Source organism: Oncorhynchus tshawytscha, linkage group LG21 (assembly GCF_018296145.1).
Source record: "Oncorhynchus tshawytscha isolate Ot180627B linkage group LG21, Otsh_v2.0, whole genome shotgun sequence".
In the NCBI taxonomy this organism is placed as follows: Eukaryota; Metazoa; Chordata; class Actinopteri; order Salmoniformes; family Salmonidae; genus Oncorhynchus; species Oncorhynchus tshawytscha.
In genome coordinates this window covers 3201127-3218901 of record NC_056449.1, presented here as the reverse complement: position 1 = coordinate 3218901, position 17775 = coordinate 3201127, and the positions used below count along the sequence as shown (strand labels likewise).

Below are 17775 nucleotides of genomic sequence, written 5' to 3'. Positions count from 1 at the left end.
AAGAGATGGGCTCTGCCTCTGTATTAGGGGTGATGTCCACCACATTCAGGTTGGAAGAAGCCGGATCTGCCTCTGTATTAGGGGTGATGTCCACCACATTCAGGTTGGAAGAAGCCGGATCTGCCTCTGTGTTAGTGGTGATGTCCACCACATTCAGGTGGGAAGAAGCCGGATCTGCCTCTGTGTTAGGGGTGATGTCAACAACATTCAGGTGGAAAGAAGCTGGATCTGCCTCTGTGTTAGGGTGATGTCCACAACCTCCAGGTGGGAAGATGCCGGGTCTGCCTCTGTCTTAGGGGTGATGTCCTCAACCTCCAGGTGGAAAGAAGCCGGATCTGCCTCTGTGTTAGGGGTGATGTCTTCAACCTCAAGGTTGGAAGAAGCCGGGTCTGTGTTATGGGTGACAACAACAATCCTGATGAGCTCTACTACTACAAGGCACCTAGATGTCATCGGAACAGGCATCTGTCAGAGTGCTCTCTATCATTGCTACTCACCTGCTTGGATGCCAGCTGGTAGTGTGGTGGAAACGGCCACCGCGAGGACAGGGGGGACTGGTAGGGTGGCTGCAGGGGGCTGGAAGCAGCTCTGCACCTCGTCCGCCACAAAGGCACAGACAGAGCTCATATAAAAAGGGCTCTGGAGGTCATCGGTGGAGAAGGACTGACTGATTCTCCCGAGGATCGACCACACAGAGTCAAAAGCAGCAGCCCGGGAGAAAAGGATGTGAGGGGAAGGGTCCTTTAACATGCAGGAGAGCTTCTCCACTACGGCCGCCAACATGCCCACGGCCATCCCGCTTATTAGGATTGGGAGCTCTGAATGTCCTTCTTCTGGCTGCAGCCACAGGGCCAGGAGGAGCCTGGGAACCACCTCCACCACCACCTGAGATGGGCTGGGCAGGTTGCTACGGGGCTCATTGGACTGCTTGCCCAGAATGCTTCTCACAGCACTTTCCACGATGCTGTGGACCTTAGGATCGCTGAAATCAACAAAAAGGAGAAGACAAAGCTAAACGATGTGCAATGTGCTCACATAGAACACTGTCTTTGTCAGTTTTTGCGTAGTTCCAGATGTGTAGATAAATGGATCAAGTCATATGCAGGGCAGTACATGGAACTCACATGTCAGCAGGCGAGGTGGGGTGCATGGAGTGGCGGAGCCACTCGTGCTCTATGTCCATCATTTTTAGGCAAGTGTTTACTTCCCAGGCCTGCAGTATGAAACAGGAAGTTCCAATAGTGTAATTTCACAACAGATCTATTCTGCTGTGCTAACTCGTTGTTGAAAGGCTAGTAAAGAGCTCACTAACTTGTAGTATGTCTCTAACTCTCATTCTCTTACCAGCCGAGCGAGGTTGTTTCCCTCCTCCAGGGTTTCCTTCCACACCCTTCAAATACAACACAGAGCAATTCAACTTTCCTGGCTTCTGATTTATTTATTTTTTACCCACACCTCCTGGAGTGCTGCTGATGGCAGGGAATGGCAGTGAAGGTGAGTGCTGAAGTGGTACTCATCTCTCCCTTAGGGATTTTTTGCCCTGAGACACCAGCCAGTTGCTCATGTGCTCCGTGGTGACATGGGGCGGGACCTGGCCTTGAAATACAACTCTCTTTCTGTTGTTTATGTTTTTGTGGGATGAATCTTACCTGTTTATTGTAATATGTTTCCTCCCAGCAGGCCTGCAGAGTCTGAAAATAAAGGCTGCTTCTACAGAATTCCTTTGAAGATAATGAAAATAATGATGCTTTGTTATGCACATTATGCACAGGCATTTACAGTATGCTAAAATGAATTTTCTCCTAAGAGTACCTTTGTGGGACCCCAAGTGAACTCCGGAATGCACCAAACCCTATCCATGGTAAGATGGGGAAGAAATGCAGTGCTATAGATACACGGGATGCTCTAGAGATAACAGGAATGACTTAAAGTCGCGAATGATCAATGACTGTGGAGTCGTCCAATATGCTGCAGTTTGAGTTGAATTGAGTTGTAGGTGATGTTTGGCGCAAAATAGAATGTTTACATATTTACATATTCTATTGCCATAGAGAAATGGAATGTGTAGAACCTGCATAAATGGGTATGCATCTATGTCTTTATTTCGTGAAAGATTAAACTCTTTATTATGTTATAATGTGTATATGAGGACGTAGGAGCCCGTCCCGATTCATGACGCGATTATCCAGGTGCATGTTGCTTAGACCAACTAACCCAACCTTGGTTTACAAGTTAAATACATTGTTTATATATGCCTATACAAATCTATCGACCACATCCATTTAAAGCAATGATTGTCAAATGAAAATGTGGTTGTTGTGTTATCCTGTTGTGCTCCTTGAGTGTCAGTCCGCTGAAATCAATGACTGGAGTTTTTAATTGATAAAAACAAATGACTATTGAAAGTGCAAGTCAGTATCGTGCATAAATTTACTGGTCTCTGTGGTGATTTTAGAAGGCTGTGCCTATTTCTATGTCCGAGCGGTCTAAGTCACTGCGTTCAGGTTGCAGTCTCCCATGGAGGTGTGGGTTCAAATCCCACTTCAGACAGTTGTTTAGTGCCTCTCAGGAGTCATGCTGCTTAGCAGTAATAATAAGATGATGAAATAACTACTTCACACAATCTATAATAAACACTCTCAAATGCAAACCTTCTGGAGCTGAGCAAAGATCAAGGTAAATAAGAAAATAGCTGGACTAAATAACAAATGAATGAGGGGAACATTTCATGTTATTGCATAATAATGAGTTACTGCATTATAATGAGTTACTGCGTTATCTTTCAGTTGTTAAATTATCACTTTCTGTAGGCTATGCCTGTTTTCTTCTGCCAAAGTTGTCGTGGCCGAGTGTGATTAGTTGTCCATTTGGGATAGGACTGCAGGCCATCTATCCCACCTCACACCTTTACACACCTGGTTATCCATCCTTCTAGCTCTATAGGCCACAGTAGCATAGGTTACAGGTTTGTAGTCAAGCCACAGATTTCAGGTGAGATCCCATGATACACTCAACAATACAACAACACGATTCTCATGAATAACCATTAAGCCATTTGCTAAGATTTCCCCCATTTTGACATGTGGAAACCTGTTGTCACTCTTACCCTGCCGGATAGCTCCAGACACTTTTTTGGTCCTATCTGAGGCATTTTTAAATTCATGTCAAAATGGCCATATTCTGAAGACACTCTTAAAGTCTGCAGGGTAATCGAACTGGCCACATCTAAAGTCAAGCCACAGGTCATAGGTGAGAAACCTTGTTAAACCCTAAAAGAAAAAGAAAAACACGATTCCATTGAAAATAACCATTAAGTCATTCAGGTCGCAGACTCCCCTATAGGCATGGTTTGAAACCCACTCCTGACAACTTTTTAGCGCCTGCATGTAAAATCCTTTGTAAAATCCAGTTGAAAAATAAATGACTTAAGTTAATATAGTTAATATGAGTAGTGAATAACTATCATATTTTTAATATTCTGCAAAACAGCCAGTTGATGAGAGGCTGAAAGAGAATTGCAAGAATCGTGCAATTTCACAGGCGGGCCACAAACAGGCAAATAACAAAAAGCATCTCGGAACGCACAACTCGTCAGTCGTTGTCAGTGGATTGTATTGGCGGGAAGAACAAAAATATCGTCTGCAGGGTAATCGGCGTCGCCGCATCTAATGTCAAGCCACAGGTCACAGGTGAGCTGCCTTGTTGAAAATACCCATTAAGCCATTTGTTAACCTCCAGCGTCAAGCAATCCCGTATCCGGGAGCGTAATCATAGCCTCAAGTGCTATTCATGAAAATGCATGGAACATCCAGTGTCACGTCCTTGGTGACGTGTGGGGTGACATAGCCTCCTATTCATGAAAATCGCAAATGAAATGAAAGAAATATATTGAAACACAAGCTTAGCCTTTTGTTAACAACACTGTCATCTCAGATTTTCAAAATATGCATTACAGCCAACGCTAGACAAGCATTTGTGTAAGTTTAGCATGGCATAATGCTATGCTAGGCTGTGCTGGCAGCAGGCAACATTTTCACAAAAATAAGAAAAGCAACCAAATTAAATCATTTACCTTAGAAGAACTTCAGATGCTTTCACTCAGGAGACTCCCAGTTAGATAGTAAATGTTCCTTTTTTCCAAAAATAATATTTTTGAACGAAAAACGTCACGTTTGTTCATCCTGCTTGGCTGAGAAATCGACCGAAAATACTTCAACTATAACGGCGAACTTTTTTCAAAATTTGCTCCATAATATCGACAGAAACACGGCAAACGTTGTTTAGGATCCTTCCTCAAAGTGTTTTTAACATATGTATTCAATAATATATCCGTGGAGGGAGTTGGAAAAATGGCTACCTCAGTATTTTACGCAACATTTTCTCCGGGAGACACCATGCGTCCACTCGCCCTATATGGTCTCTTACAGCCATTCTCCAATGGAAATGCCTAAAAAGACGTCACAATGCTCCAGACACCTTGGGGAAAACGTGGAAAACGTAAGCTGACTCCTAGCTTCTTCACAGCCATATAAGGAGTCATTGGCATGAGGCTATTTAAAAAAATGCGGCACATCCTGATTGGATCTTTATCTGGGTTTCGCCTGTAACATCAGTTCTGTGGCACTCACAGACAATATCTTTGCAGTTTTGGAATCGTCAGAGTGTTTTCTTTCCAAAGCTGTCAATTATATGCATAGTCAAGCATCTTTTCGTGACAAAATATCTTGTTTAAAACGGAAACGTTTTTCATCCCAAAATTAAAATAGCGCCCCCTATATCCAAGAAGTTAAGATTTCCCCCATGTGGACCTGTTGTCACTCTTACCCTGATGGTTGCTGATATTTCCAGACACTTTTTCGGTCTTATCTGACGAAATTTTATCATTTATATCAGAATGGCCATATTCTGAGGCCAGTTTAGCGTTCATTCAATGACGATTTACTACTCTTTTCCCATTGAAGGCCATATTGAGGGTAAATCAATGACTGGAGTTTTTCATTGATAAAAACAAATGACTATTGAAAGTGCAAGTCAGTATAGTGCATACATTTACTGGTCTCTGTGGTGATTTTAGAAGGCTGTGCCAATTTCTACTTTTACCCCAAACTCTTTAACCCGATACCCAGGTACTGTGCTGTAGTCAGGATGGCCGAGCAGTCTAAGGCGCTGCGTTAAGGTCGCACTCTCCCAAGGAGGCGTGGATTCAAATCCCACTTCTGACAGTTGTTTAGTGCTTCTCTGTTGGCTGAATGCTTCAGGCGATTGACTAGAAATCCATTAGGTTCTTCCTGCGCAGGTTTGAATCCTGCTGACAATGAAAATGATTTTTTTTGGACCCCTCCGGAGGTAGAAGTTTAGTCGTGTTTCTTATACCAATCACATCCACAAGTACAGATCTCCACAAGTACATAGGGATTAGTTGTCCATTTGGGATAGGACTGCAGGCCATCTATCCCACCTCACACCTTTACACACCTGGTTATCCATCCTTCTAGCTCTTTAGGTCACAGTAGCATAGGTTACAGGTTTGTAGTCAAGCCACAGATTTCAGGTGAGATCTCTCAGATCTCTCAGATCTCCGCCTTACCGCTTGGCCACCATGCCACTCTATTCTGCAAAGATATTTACCAACATTCTGGAAAGTAGTAGTTGTGTAATGTGAATTTGGCACACAAATAAACTCAGTGGAGAACCTTGAGATTGAACCAAGGACCTCATACATAAATAGCATGCACTCCCCCTCTGAGCTTCGATCCCATTTTATTTGCAGATAAAATGCAATATTAATACAATGTACTTTTTATATACACCACTCCATTGAAACTATAATGAAATGATAGCAGTAATTCTAAATACAAGCAAGTATGGTGTAGAGAAATGCTATTTCTTATGCAGGTGACCAACCTATTGCTAATACAGGGCTACAACTCAAAGTAAAGCCTGTGGGGTCCCCTACAGGATAGCTCCCGCATTACACTAACTGCCAAAACCAGCGCACACACATAATCTCCTTTGTAGCTGAACATTGTGTCTCCGAAGAGGATTCTACGATGACGGACAGACAACTGAGCCAATGGCGGAAGACTACAGACTACACCCCAGCTGAACCAATCCAAAGATCCGATCTTCCAGAATCAACCTACTTTCTGTTCTGTATATTAGTGGTGTACTGATTGTAACGGCCTCTCTTTGCCTGCTGTTCCATACGAACTAACGGAGGAGCCGTAATTACGCTGTACTAGATATCTTCACTCTGAATAAACTGTTACTTGTCATAAAATTTACCACTTTGTCTGAATCGATCCTTGACCGGCTCACCCATCTACATATCTAATTTCTAACAGAACTTGGTAGCAGAGGATGGTTAACTAACGGTCCAGTCGAAGTGAACTGATTGGGTGTGCGAGAACGGGTGAGCTCGTGGAAAGGACGATTCAAGGAGGACGGGTGAAGATTTTTCGGTGGGTGGACAACAATTCTGCTCAACTCGGGAAACTGATCTAAAGGTGCACCATAAATAAGGTAAGCAAAACCTGTTAAATCAAACTTTGCATATTGTCGTATAGTCTGTCTAAATTTTGATCAGTATTTCCGAGTAAGTATGAATTCTTGTGTAAATTTATAATTTGCTGACGAGTCGAAAGAACAGTGTAGTGAACATATGTAGTAACGAACCGGCGACGGCCGGTGTGATATAAATCATTGATGAGATATCAGTAAGGGGATAGTTAATTACTATTCATTAAATCTGGCGCCGAGGGGATAAATTGTAATTTTGTCCCGTGACCCGGTCAGCACAGTCTGATAGCTTTCAATGATGAGAGATCACTTTTAAGGCCTGGATAGTTCCGATAGGGGTCGGGAATAGAGATCAGTAAGGGGATAGTTAATTACTATTCATTAAATCTGGCGCCGAGGGGATAAATTGTAATTTTGTCCCGCGACCCGGTACGGCTCAGTCTGATAGAGATTCACCGATAGGGGTCGGACATGTGTAATAATTCTGATAGGGGTCAGCTCGATAGGGATCAGGAATAGAGATCAGTAAGGGGATAGTTAATTACTATTCATTAAATCTGGCGCCGAGGGGATAAATTGTAATTTTGTCCCGCGACCCGGTACGGCTCAGTCTGATAGAGGTTCACTGATAAGGATCGGCTTTCAGGGGTCAGAGATATAACGTGTTGTTTTGTCTTGTTTTGTTTATTTGTAACTGTTTATATTAAAATGCAATGTGGTTGTAATTGTTTCCATTAAGATTGTTGGTGGTTAGATAGAGGGAGAGAGATAGAATTATAATAAGGGATATTGGATAAATCCGAAACTTCTATATTGTATGTACCTATGACTTCTGTGTTAAATGTATAATCAGGAACGAAATGACTGATGTATAATTGAAATAATATCTGAATATAATATTTAAATATTGAGACTAAATAGTCGAATACATCCCTTGGTTGTGCGCTCCACAAATGCTATACCAACCCATTCGTTTTTTTCTCGAACTAAAACATACTAAGGAGAAGCTCAGTGATAAGACAGAGCAAACAGTGTCTCTTCGAATACATCGGGGTATTAATCAACGTGGGCGAAGATATGAACTATATTCAGATAGAAGGAGAGAATTTCGATTAAAACTACGATTAAATTCTTGAATTAAAAAATTACGTTTAAAGCAAATGATGGGGACCCCCAATACTCCAAAGCTGACAATGGTTCCTAGAACAAAAAATGAATATAGATCAGGGGAAAGGAACAATGGAAGCACCAAAGCTAAAATGGACACAAGAAGGTTATTTAGGAGGGGAGATGAAAACAAGGGAATGTGGGTTAAAAGATTGCAGGAAGCTAGATATTTAAGAAAAAAAGGACTAAACAGAGAGAAAGGGCAGAAGTGGAACTGAAGATAGGAACTTGGGCCGCTAAGAGCACAACTGAATAAAAAACAAATGATGGGGTGGCCACTCCCTCACAAGGGGAAGATGAGCAGACGGACCACCACCAGCCCGACCCCTTTACCCAGTCCTATCAAATTTGCCTCCACCTTATACTGATAAGGGGAAAAGGGCCGGGCCCGCGTCAACACAGGCCCCTGTGTTCCTTGTAAAAGAAGGAGTACTCCAAGGGGATACGTTGATCACAGGGGGCCACCTGGAGTGTGAAGAATTAAAGCCTGGCCCACAGGGTTACTCCACACCAGGGGTGCACAAAGGTGCACACCAGGGCCATCTGACATGCATGCCCCTCGATCTATGCGAGAACAGCTCCGCCCCAGTGGCCACACGAGGAATCCATTCATAGATGGAGCAGGGGGCAACGGGAGCAGCTTGAAGTCAGAGGGGAGGGGAACCCCCACCTCCTGCACATCCAGTGTGTACAGAGAACATAGAGGGGAACCAAGGAGCGATATTAGTAAGGAGAATTTCACAAGTGGCCGCCGACAAGAAGAAAATTTAATGTCTTTCAGCGAACCGGAAGAACAGGAAGGAGATGATATGGAACCACAAGAGGAGACAGAGGAAGACGTTCCCCTCACGGCTGCAGGTGTATGGGAGGCAGAAAGCCAACTGAAACTCATGGAAGAAGTCGCAGCAGAAACGGGTGAAATAGTCCTGATACAAGGAGTTTTTAAGGGAAAATCAACCCCCGTTGAAACGGCAGTAAGACGGTCGAGGCGCATCATAGCTAGACAAAGGAGAGGAGAAGAAGAAGAAGCCCAAAGACAACATGGGCCGTATCAAATGCCACTCAGGATGGACGACACAACGCACCGAGAGGAATACGTTGCCTGGAAGATGCAAGATTTAACGGCCCTGATGGAACAGCTCCCGAGCTTACATGGGGGTGCCTCAGCCTGGCTGCTTCAGCTTCAGTCCCTAACTTCCGGGGTCCGGCTTGCCTTGGGGGACATGAAGGCCTTATTGGCTAGGTCAACCGACTACACGACCATGAATGCCCTAATAAACACAGCAGGACTGGGAAAATTGGGGTCAGCAACAGAACCTGAGAAATACAGAGTATCACTGTGGAATGAGCTCAGAAGGGCATATCCCACCGAGAAAAATTATGCAACCCTTACCTCTTTTGCCATGGAAGACGGGGAGCAGGCAGCTCAATACCTAGATAGGGCCAAGACCACCTGGAGGTCAGTCCACATTGAACCCCATGACCAGAGCGGAACCACTCTCAGCATGTGGAAGGAGATGGTGGTGAATGGGACACCCATAGAAGTGAAAACCAAGCTTAGGGCCACAGTGGGGCTGATGGCCTTGCCCACTGCCCAATTCAACTCCCATGTCCACCATCACATCTCTCAATACAACAAAGACAAAGGCACGGCTGATTCACAAGTTCAGTCGCTGCAACTCCAACTGCTCAAATTACAATTGAATGAGGCCCAAAAGACCGCAAAGCCAAAAAAGCAAATGGTGGCGGAGGAACCCACTGATATAGCCAAGATTGTGACTCAGACCATGAACCAGATGTTGGTGGCCGCTCCAGCACCACCGACCCCGCACAGGCACCGGTCGTATACGCCGCCCCTCCAAATCCAGGAGCCAACTACAGATATGAGGGTTACACCCAGCCTGGATTTTCTAACCCATCTGGACCGACATGGGGGGGACCGCCGCAAGCTAGAAGAAATTGCCACAACTGTAACCAAGAAGGGCATTATGCAAGGATCTGCCCTGCTCCCCTCTCACAGCAGCGCCAGTCATACTTGGCCTACAGAGGGAGGAGAGGTGGACAACGGGGAAGAGGGGCCCCAAGGTACCCAGCCCCTGCCCAGGGATATCCACCAGCCCCTACCCAGGGATATCAACCAGCCTACAACCCAGCGCCCCCTACCGGTCCCACCTTCCAGGGGATGTCCGAGGGATACCCCCCATGGGAATGAGGCTGCCCACCACCACCAGTTGGGTTAGATGGCCAACAATTCTCTGTCCACACGGAACCCACTATTACATGTGTAGTACAAGGGGTCACCCACAGGTTCCTTGTGGACACTGGATGTACATATTCCGCCATCAATTCTCATCAACCCCTCTCTTCAGACAAGGTAAAGGTGGTGGGGTTTCAGGAAATCCTGAAGATCAATACAAAACTACTCCACTATTGTTCCAGTGGGGCCCTTCCAGTTTGAAACACCAATTCCTATATTGTCCAAATTTCCCAATCAACCTACTAGGTCGAGACCTACTCTGTAAGTTAGGATGCGCAATCTACCTAACTGAGTCAGGTGTGGAGGTCGCACTCGATCCACCGCCAAGGGCCCGAATCCTGATGCTCCCAATTCTGCCCGCACCTGCTCTATCCACCACACAGGAGGTTTACTGGCTCAAATGCCTACCATCTGGACCTGGAACTCCTGCCATCCAATTTCAATTCAACCAATGGAGGAAGCTAATATATACCTTCCATCCCTATAAGACACCACAGGCTGAGTTGCACTGCACTCTCAACGTCACTGACGACGAAGACACGCCGTACACACAAGATTGGGATGAAAACATGATGCATCTTACCCCAAACATACGCTGCCTTACCATCGTGTGCGGCCCTGAGGGGGTGGCAGCCCCAGTCATACTCCCACACCATATTAAACCTTGGTATCAACTGGGACCCGACTCTGCTCCACACGTGACCCTCGCAGTAGTGAATGGACATGAGGCCCGAAGTCTGGGTCCAATGATAAAAAGGGCCTCGAAACTCATTTGGGAAGCGACTAGTACACCAGGCCTGTTGAAGGCAACCACCGAAGAGATGTGGCGTCTGACTATGGTGGACACTGAAGAACAGTGCCAGCCTGAGCGCCTCACTCTCCCCAGGCATCACGGGAAACCATATTCTGATCACCCTTCCTCCCCTGCTGTCTTGGACTCCATAGACAAGGCAATATGGACAACCACACCATTTGACGTGGGAAAGTTACAGGTCCAACCAGTGTGCATTACCCTAACCAATCCGGCACAAGTACCAATATTTCGAACCCAATATCGACTGAAGCAAGAACAGACAGAGGGGATAAGACCCACTATCGAAGGCCTACTGGAAGCTGGGTGCATATACAGGACTCTATCACTCTGGAACACCCCCATACTTCCTGTTCTGAAGGCAGGAGGAGAAACATACCGGATGGTGCAGGATTTCCGGGCTGTAAATGAAGTTACCACACCCATCGATCTCCCTGTTCCAGACCCACACATCATACTGAGCAACCTGTCACCCAAACATCGGTATTTCACCGTAGTGGACTTGGCCAATGCCTTTTTCAGCATCCCATTGGATGAGGCTTCCCAGCCACTTTTTGCCTTTACCTACGAGAATCAGCAATTTACCTATTCCGTACTTCCCCAAGGTTACACTTCTTCCCCGGGAATCTTCAATTATATTCTGAAGACTCACCTGGCAGAACTGAAAATCCCAGAAGGAGTGATACTCATACAATACGTAGACGACCTGTTGCTGGGGGCTCCCACCTCAGACCTCTGTCTAGAAATGACTAAAACCCTGTTAGACTTTCTGGCAGTCAAAGGCTACAAAGTCAAGATGTCAAAAGTCCAATCATGCAGACGAACCGTTCTGTTCCTGGGAAGGGAAATCTCAAGCGAGGGGGCCGGACTCTCAAAATCACACCGAGACTCAATCCTACATCATCCCAGGCCCATTACTGTTTCAGGAATGCTCTCTTTCCTGGGGTTGACGGGATACAGCCGTACTCACATCCCAGACTATACTGAAAGAACTGAACCTCTGAGAGAAATTGTTCGAGAAGCTGGCCCAAGAAACCTACAGGCCCCACTTACATGGACTCCTGAAGCTTCAACGGCGTTTGGGCTCCTGAAGACTGACCTGTCTGTGGCTGCTGCTCTCACGGCACCAGACTACGGTAAAACATTTCACCTGGATGTTTCTGAAAAGGAAGGCTTTGCATCCGCCGTCCTTTTTCAGAAACATGAGGGGGAGAGAAGAGTACTCATGTACCACTCTTCAAAACTTGACCACATTGAAACCGGCCAGACCGCCTGTTCCAGATACGTTGCGGCGGTAGCCAAGGCGATTGAGAAGACAGCCCATCTGGTAATGTGCCACAAGATGCAAATACACACCCACCACGGGGTGGCAGCATACCTCATCAGCAAAGAATTTACCTTCAGTGCGGACAGAATAAACAAAATCCAGAACAAATGCACCCAGTCACACATCACTTTTGTGAACACCGACAAGAACATGGCAGATGCACTCACCGCAGAAGATGGCCTAGCACACTCCTGCCAAGAGAGGGCAGCACAAGAGCTCAAACTGAGACCAGACCTGGAAAATGAACCACTGACATCTCCAGACCTATGGCTGTACAGAGACGGATGTTGCTACAAGGGAGACACAGGAAACGTAGCTGCCTATGCGGTCGTACAGCAGCTGCATGACAAAACACATGTCACGTTGGAATCAGGAATTATCCCCCAGCCAGCATCGGCACAACTTGCGGAAATTGTGGCTTTGACTCAAGCTCTAGAGAAAGCCGAAGGAAAAACTGTAAACATTTACACGGACTCGGCATACGCACACGGAGCAGTGCACATAGATGGACCACAATGGGTTAGGCGCAACTTTACCACCACAGGTAACCTACCCATCAGGCACCGAGCCCAAATGGAATGTTTGATGCATGCCGTGTCCTTACCAAAGACAGTGGCCATAATGAAATGCCGAGGCCACCAAAGACTGACCAGCAGAATCAATCAAGGAAATGATGCCGCAGACCTGGCAGCCAAGGCCGCAGGAGGATACAGCCCCGACAGATGGTGCTCGGGATAGAACCGGAAAGGACTGAATTGACAAGCCAACACATACTAGAACTACAGGAAGAGGCAGGCCCTTACGAACATTCGGTTTGGACACAGAAGGGAGGCTCTAAGGGACCAGATGGAATATGGAGATGCCATGATGGCCGACTGGTGGCTCCGGCTAATCTCTGTCCAGAACTGATAAGGGAAGCCCATGGACCCACTCATGAAGGGAAACTCAGAACTTTACAGAAGGTTTCATACATATGGTGGCACCCCCACATGAAGGATATGACAGATTTATTCTGTGACGAATGCAACATATGTGGAAGCCACAATCCAAAGAAGCCCTACCAAACCCCGATGGGAGCCTACCCGGTGCCAAACGCATGTTTCCAAGACATCAGTATAGACTATACAGACATGGGAGAAGACAATGTAAAAACGGGAAGAGATATTTGCTAGTAATGGTAGATAGATTCTCTAGATGGGTAGAAGCAATTCCAACAGCTAAGGAGGATGGGAAAACGGTCATTAAGTGGCTACAGACAGAACTCATACCTAGATATGGGGTCCCTAGACATATCCGAAGCGACAATGGGTCCCACTTCGCAAACAAACACCTGAGACAGGTGGAGGAGAGGTTCGGCATTATACACAAGTTTGGTTCCGTGTATAAGCCGCAGGCCCAAGGCCTTGTGGAGCGCTGCAACCAATCTCTTAAGTGTAAGATAGCCAAAGTGTGTGCTGGTACAAAACTGACATGGGTGGAGGCCCTGCCACTGGCATTGATGGCCATGAGGTCATCACCTGGGGCAGGGACTCATCTCTCACCCCACGAAATAATGACAGGAAGAGTAATGCCAGGTCCACCAAGAGAGGGAGGTCATATGCCCCCTCTTGATGTACACCAGATAGGTATGACTGACTATGTAAGAAAATTGACGGAACTGTCCGCAGCTCTTTCCAAACAGATACACAAAGTCCATGAGGGGGAGCTGACGGGAGATCCGGAGCAACTGAGGGTAAAGGTCGGCGGTTGGGTAAGGATCAAGGTCCACAAAAGAAAGTGGGCGGATCCCAGGTGGACTGGACCGTACGAAGTGAAGGAGGTTACTTCACACTCAGTCCAGGTCAAAGGTAAATCGGGCGCACCTTGGCACCACTTGACTCATTGTACACCAGCACCGACTCCTTCTAGAACTCTGACTGAAGTCAGGGTCGATTTGAGCGACCTAAATTTGATTACAACCACAGAACCCTTAGTTGGTGAGGATGTGGGAGCAGCTCCCCAGCACACCAACTAACAGGTCGTCCAGAGATAGGGGCTATCCCTGGACGAGATTGGGGATATCGGGCCCTGTGTTTGTTATTTTTATTGTAGTCACAGGAGTTTCCATGGGGATTCTCCTGTGGGTATTAGAGCATCATACACCTACATCACAAGCAGATATAGGACCCTCTAATGGGTCATCCAACCTGACCACATCCATGGCACATATAGAACTGACCAATCATTTGTGCAAGAGGCATTCCACCACCCCTGACACTGATTGTAAGGCCAACGACATACGGAGCACGACCGTTTGCGTCCCCGCAAACGCAACTAATATCATTAACATCCCTTGGGGGACTTTAGGGTACTCTAGGCTAAAGGGGAGGGAACAGGCGGGGACCAGTGCACTCTGGTTTGCCGGACACGTCTGGTATATGACATTAGGGAAGGTTGGCGATTGGTCTTGGAGGAATTTGGTGGGGGAGACAGGTAATGGGTGGGAAGACTGGACAACAGACGAGGGGGCAGTGAAATGGCGGAAGCGACTGACTTTAACTAAGACAAATACGGGACTGAAACTTACTGTTAGGCCAGGGGCCAGCCCTTAGGGTGTTATGATTTCATACTGGCCCCAGGGAATTCCGGGGTCAGATATTGGTTGTGGCGAATTTGCGTGACTAATAATCCTAAACCGACTTCGGTTACAGTAAGGAATGACATGACCACACCCGTAAAAGGGTCCCCGTCATCCCCACTGTTTGGCCCGGTGGAGGCAATATCCAGGTTTAAAAGTCCGGATGATGTAATTTTAACAGCCACAGGAGTCTCAGGTTTTTCCAATAATTGGCTATTGTTGACCGAGGAAGCTGCAAATACCACCAGGCAGAGTTGTGTGGTGTGCATGGGAGCTCGTCCATTGCTCCGCATTGTCCCAGCAGTAGTGACTCTAGCATGTCTAATTCCTCTTATGACTACAGATAACCCCAGGGATAATTGTACTGCCTGGGATGAGGTCTATCCGGTTACTAAATTCACCACTAGGAACCCAGTGTTTTCCAACCAGGTTGCAAGGGCAAATTTTACTTGTGTCAATATGACGGGAGGAGGAACCGAGGTGGGATGGATCCCTGCGGATTGGTGTCTGGATACAGTTAATATTAAAGGGAGCCTCAGGCCAATATCCAGAGCAGATGTGTGGTGGTGGTGTGGTAGCACGGTCCTGTTTGATAAGTTACCCTCCAACAGTACTGGACGCTGTGCACTTGTTACTCTCTTGTTGCCTGTTTCTATCTACCCTATAGGAGCCGAGGACCTTGTTCTGCGGATCCAGGGAGTGAATCCCGGATATAGGGGACGTTCCAGGAGAGACACCACCCCATCTAGTGGAGACCCCTCCTACATAGACGCTATCGGAGTCCCTAGGGGAGTGCCTGATGAGTATAAGTTAATAGATCAGGTAGCTGCAGGGTTTGAATCATCCATCTGTTGGTGGTGCACAATTAACAAGAATGTTGATCGTATTAACTATATACATTACAACGTCCAAAGACTAGGCAACTGGACTCAGCAGGGTTTTGAAGCAGTACATGGTCAACTGGCTGCAACCAGCCTGATGGCTTTCCAAAATCGTATTGCCATTGATATGTTACTCTCTGAGAAGGGCGGAGTTTGCTCTATGTTTGGTGACCAGTGTTGTACTTTCATCCCTAATAACACAGCCTCGGATGGTAGTTTGACGGTCGCTCTGGAAGGTCTGCGGACGCTTAATAGTAAAATGAAATCTCATTCTGGGATAGATACCTCGATGTGGGACTCCTGGATGAGTGCGTTTGGTAAATATAAAACCCTGGTGTCCTCCATTTTGGTATCCATTTCGGTGTTCGCTGCCATTTTAGTTCTCTGTGGATGCTGTTGCATTCCATGCATCCGTTCCCTTACCACTAGGGTTATCTCTAGAGCTATTGACCCTTCCTCCCCTTCCCAGATGTTTCCTCTGCTGGATAAAGACCTACTTGAATTCGAGGATGAGGAGGAGAGTGCCTATTAGGTTTACATTATATCTGCTGTTGCCTTATGGGGATGTATGTATGTGTTATGCAAGTGGATCATTCCGCCTGACTTGCCTAGTTTAAGTCACATCTCTTTGGAGATGTGAAGAGAGGGAATCACAACTTTTTCCTGCGGGAAAAAGTTGGCTTATGTAGACAAGCATTTTACTTTTATTTTGAGCTGTTGTTCTCCGCTCTGTTAAATGAGGGTTGTAAGTTCCTAGGTGGCTGGTAGCCAACTTAGTACATAGTGGGATTGAATGGAGAACATGATGGTAATACATATATATCTATTTCTGTTTAATACCGTGCCTTATTTCATAGTCCCCTTGGGAGAAGTTTCTCTTTGTGTCTGGATCTAGTTAGGTTGTGTCACGTCTCTGGTGAGACGTGAAGAGAGGGTTTTGTAGAGAAATGCTATTTCTTATGCAGGTGACCAACCTATTGCTAATACAGGGCTACAACTCAAAGTAAAGCCTGTGGGGTCCCCTACAGGATAGCTCCCGCATTACACTAACTGCCAAAACCAGCGCACACACATAATCTCCTTTGTAGCTGAACATTGTGTGCCCGAAGAGGATTCTACGATGACGGACAGACAACTGAGCCAATGGCGGAAGACTACAGACTACACCCCAGCTGAACCAATCCAAAGATCCGATCTTCCAGAATCAACCTACTTTCTGTTCTGTATATTAGTGGTGTACTGATTGTAACGGCCTCTCTTTGCCTGCTGTTCCATACGAACTAACGGAGGAGCCGTAATTACGCTGTACTAGATATCTTCACTCTGAATAAACTGTTACTTGTCATAAAATGTACCACTTTGTCTGAATCGATCCTTGACCGGCTCACCCATCTACATATCTAATTTCTAACAATGGACAGTCATCTAACCCATGAACTTCAGTTTTTGAAAAGGATGCAATTGAAGTTGGCAACCATGCCACTTCGGTTCCATAAACGTACGAACAGGGAACAGGGTTCTTCAGATTACAAGAGCAAATTATTCAGCACATCTCTGTTTCCTGATGAGAATTTCAACATTCTGGAAAGTAGGAGATGGGTCATTGCAAAATTTTTAAAGGAGAAGCTGGGGATTGAACCCAGGACCTCATACATGCAAAGCATGCACTCTACCACTGAGCTACATCCCCTTCCTGTGAAATTAACCAGGTAAGCCAGTTGAGAACAAGTTTTCATATTCAACTGCGACCTGGCCAAGATAAAGCAAAGCAGCGCAACACAAACAACAACACAGAGTTACAGATGGAATAAACAAGCGTACAGTCAATAACACAATAGAAGAAAAAAAAGAAAGTCTATATACAGTGCGTGCAAATGGAGGTAAGGCAATAAATAGGCCATAGTAGCGAAGTATTTACAATTTAGCAAATTAAAACTGGAGTTATAGATGAGCAGATGATGATGTGCAAGTAGAAATACTGGTGTGCAAAGAGCAGAAAGTAAATTAAAACAATATGGGGATGAGGTAGGTAGATTGGGTGGGCTATTTACAGATGGGCTTTGTACAGCTGCAGCGATCAGTTAGCTGCTCAGATAGCCGATGTTTAAAGTTAGCAGTGTTGCCAACACCTCAGTAAGGAAAGTAGCTATTGGCTGTCCTAAAAGTCGCTAGATGTTGCTAAATGATGTCATCACC

General features: G+C 46.1%; 3 protein-coding genes and 1 non-coding gene across 4 annotated transcripts; 2 read left to right on the top strand and 2 right to left on the bottom strand.

Annotated features, from left to right (window-relative positions):
• Positions 1 to 203: 203 nt before the first annotated feature.
• LOC112224900 lies at positions 204 to 1843 on the bottom strand. Its single transcript, XM_042302884.1, has 6 exons — positions 1813 to 1843; positions 1650 to 1721; positions 1345 to 1390; positions 1125 to 1213; positions 498 to 982; positions 204 to 389 (listed from the first exon to the last, which is right to left on the bottom strand). The coding sequence occupies exons 4-6, from the start codon at positions 1184 to 1186 to the stop codon at positions 208 to 210; spliced, it is 729 nt and encodes a 242-aa protein (XP_042158818.1). The 5' UTR covers positions 1187 to 1213; positions 1345 to 1390; positions 1650 to 1721; positions 1813 to 1843; the 3' UTR covers positions 204 to 207.
• An 8669-nt stretch (positions 1844 to 10512) lies between these two features.
• On the top strand, positions 10513 to 12819 carry LOC121840314. The gene has a single exon (XM_042302839.1). It carries the CDS (start codon positions 10513 to 10515, stop codon positions 12817 to 12819), a length of 2307 nt encoding a protein of 768 aa, XP_042158773.1.
• A 422-nt stretch (positions 12820 to 13241) lies between these two features.
• On the top strand, positions 13242 to 16309 carry LOC121840346. The gene has a single exon (XM_042302883.1). The coding sequence runs from the start codon at positions 13256 to 13258 to the stop codon at positions 14093 to 14095; it is 840 nt and encodes a 279-aa protein (XP_042158817.1). The 5' UTR covers positions 13242 to 13255; the 3' UTR covers positions 14096 to 16309.
• Positions 16310 to 17197: 888 nt separating this feature from the next.
• Positions 17198 to 17269, bottom strand: trnaa-ugc. The gene has a single exon. It is a non-coding gene; the product is annotated as a tRNA-Ala (tRNA).
• Between the last annotated feature and the right edge of the window lie 506 nt (positions 17270 to 17775).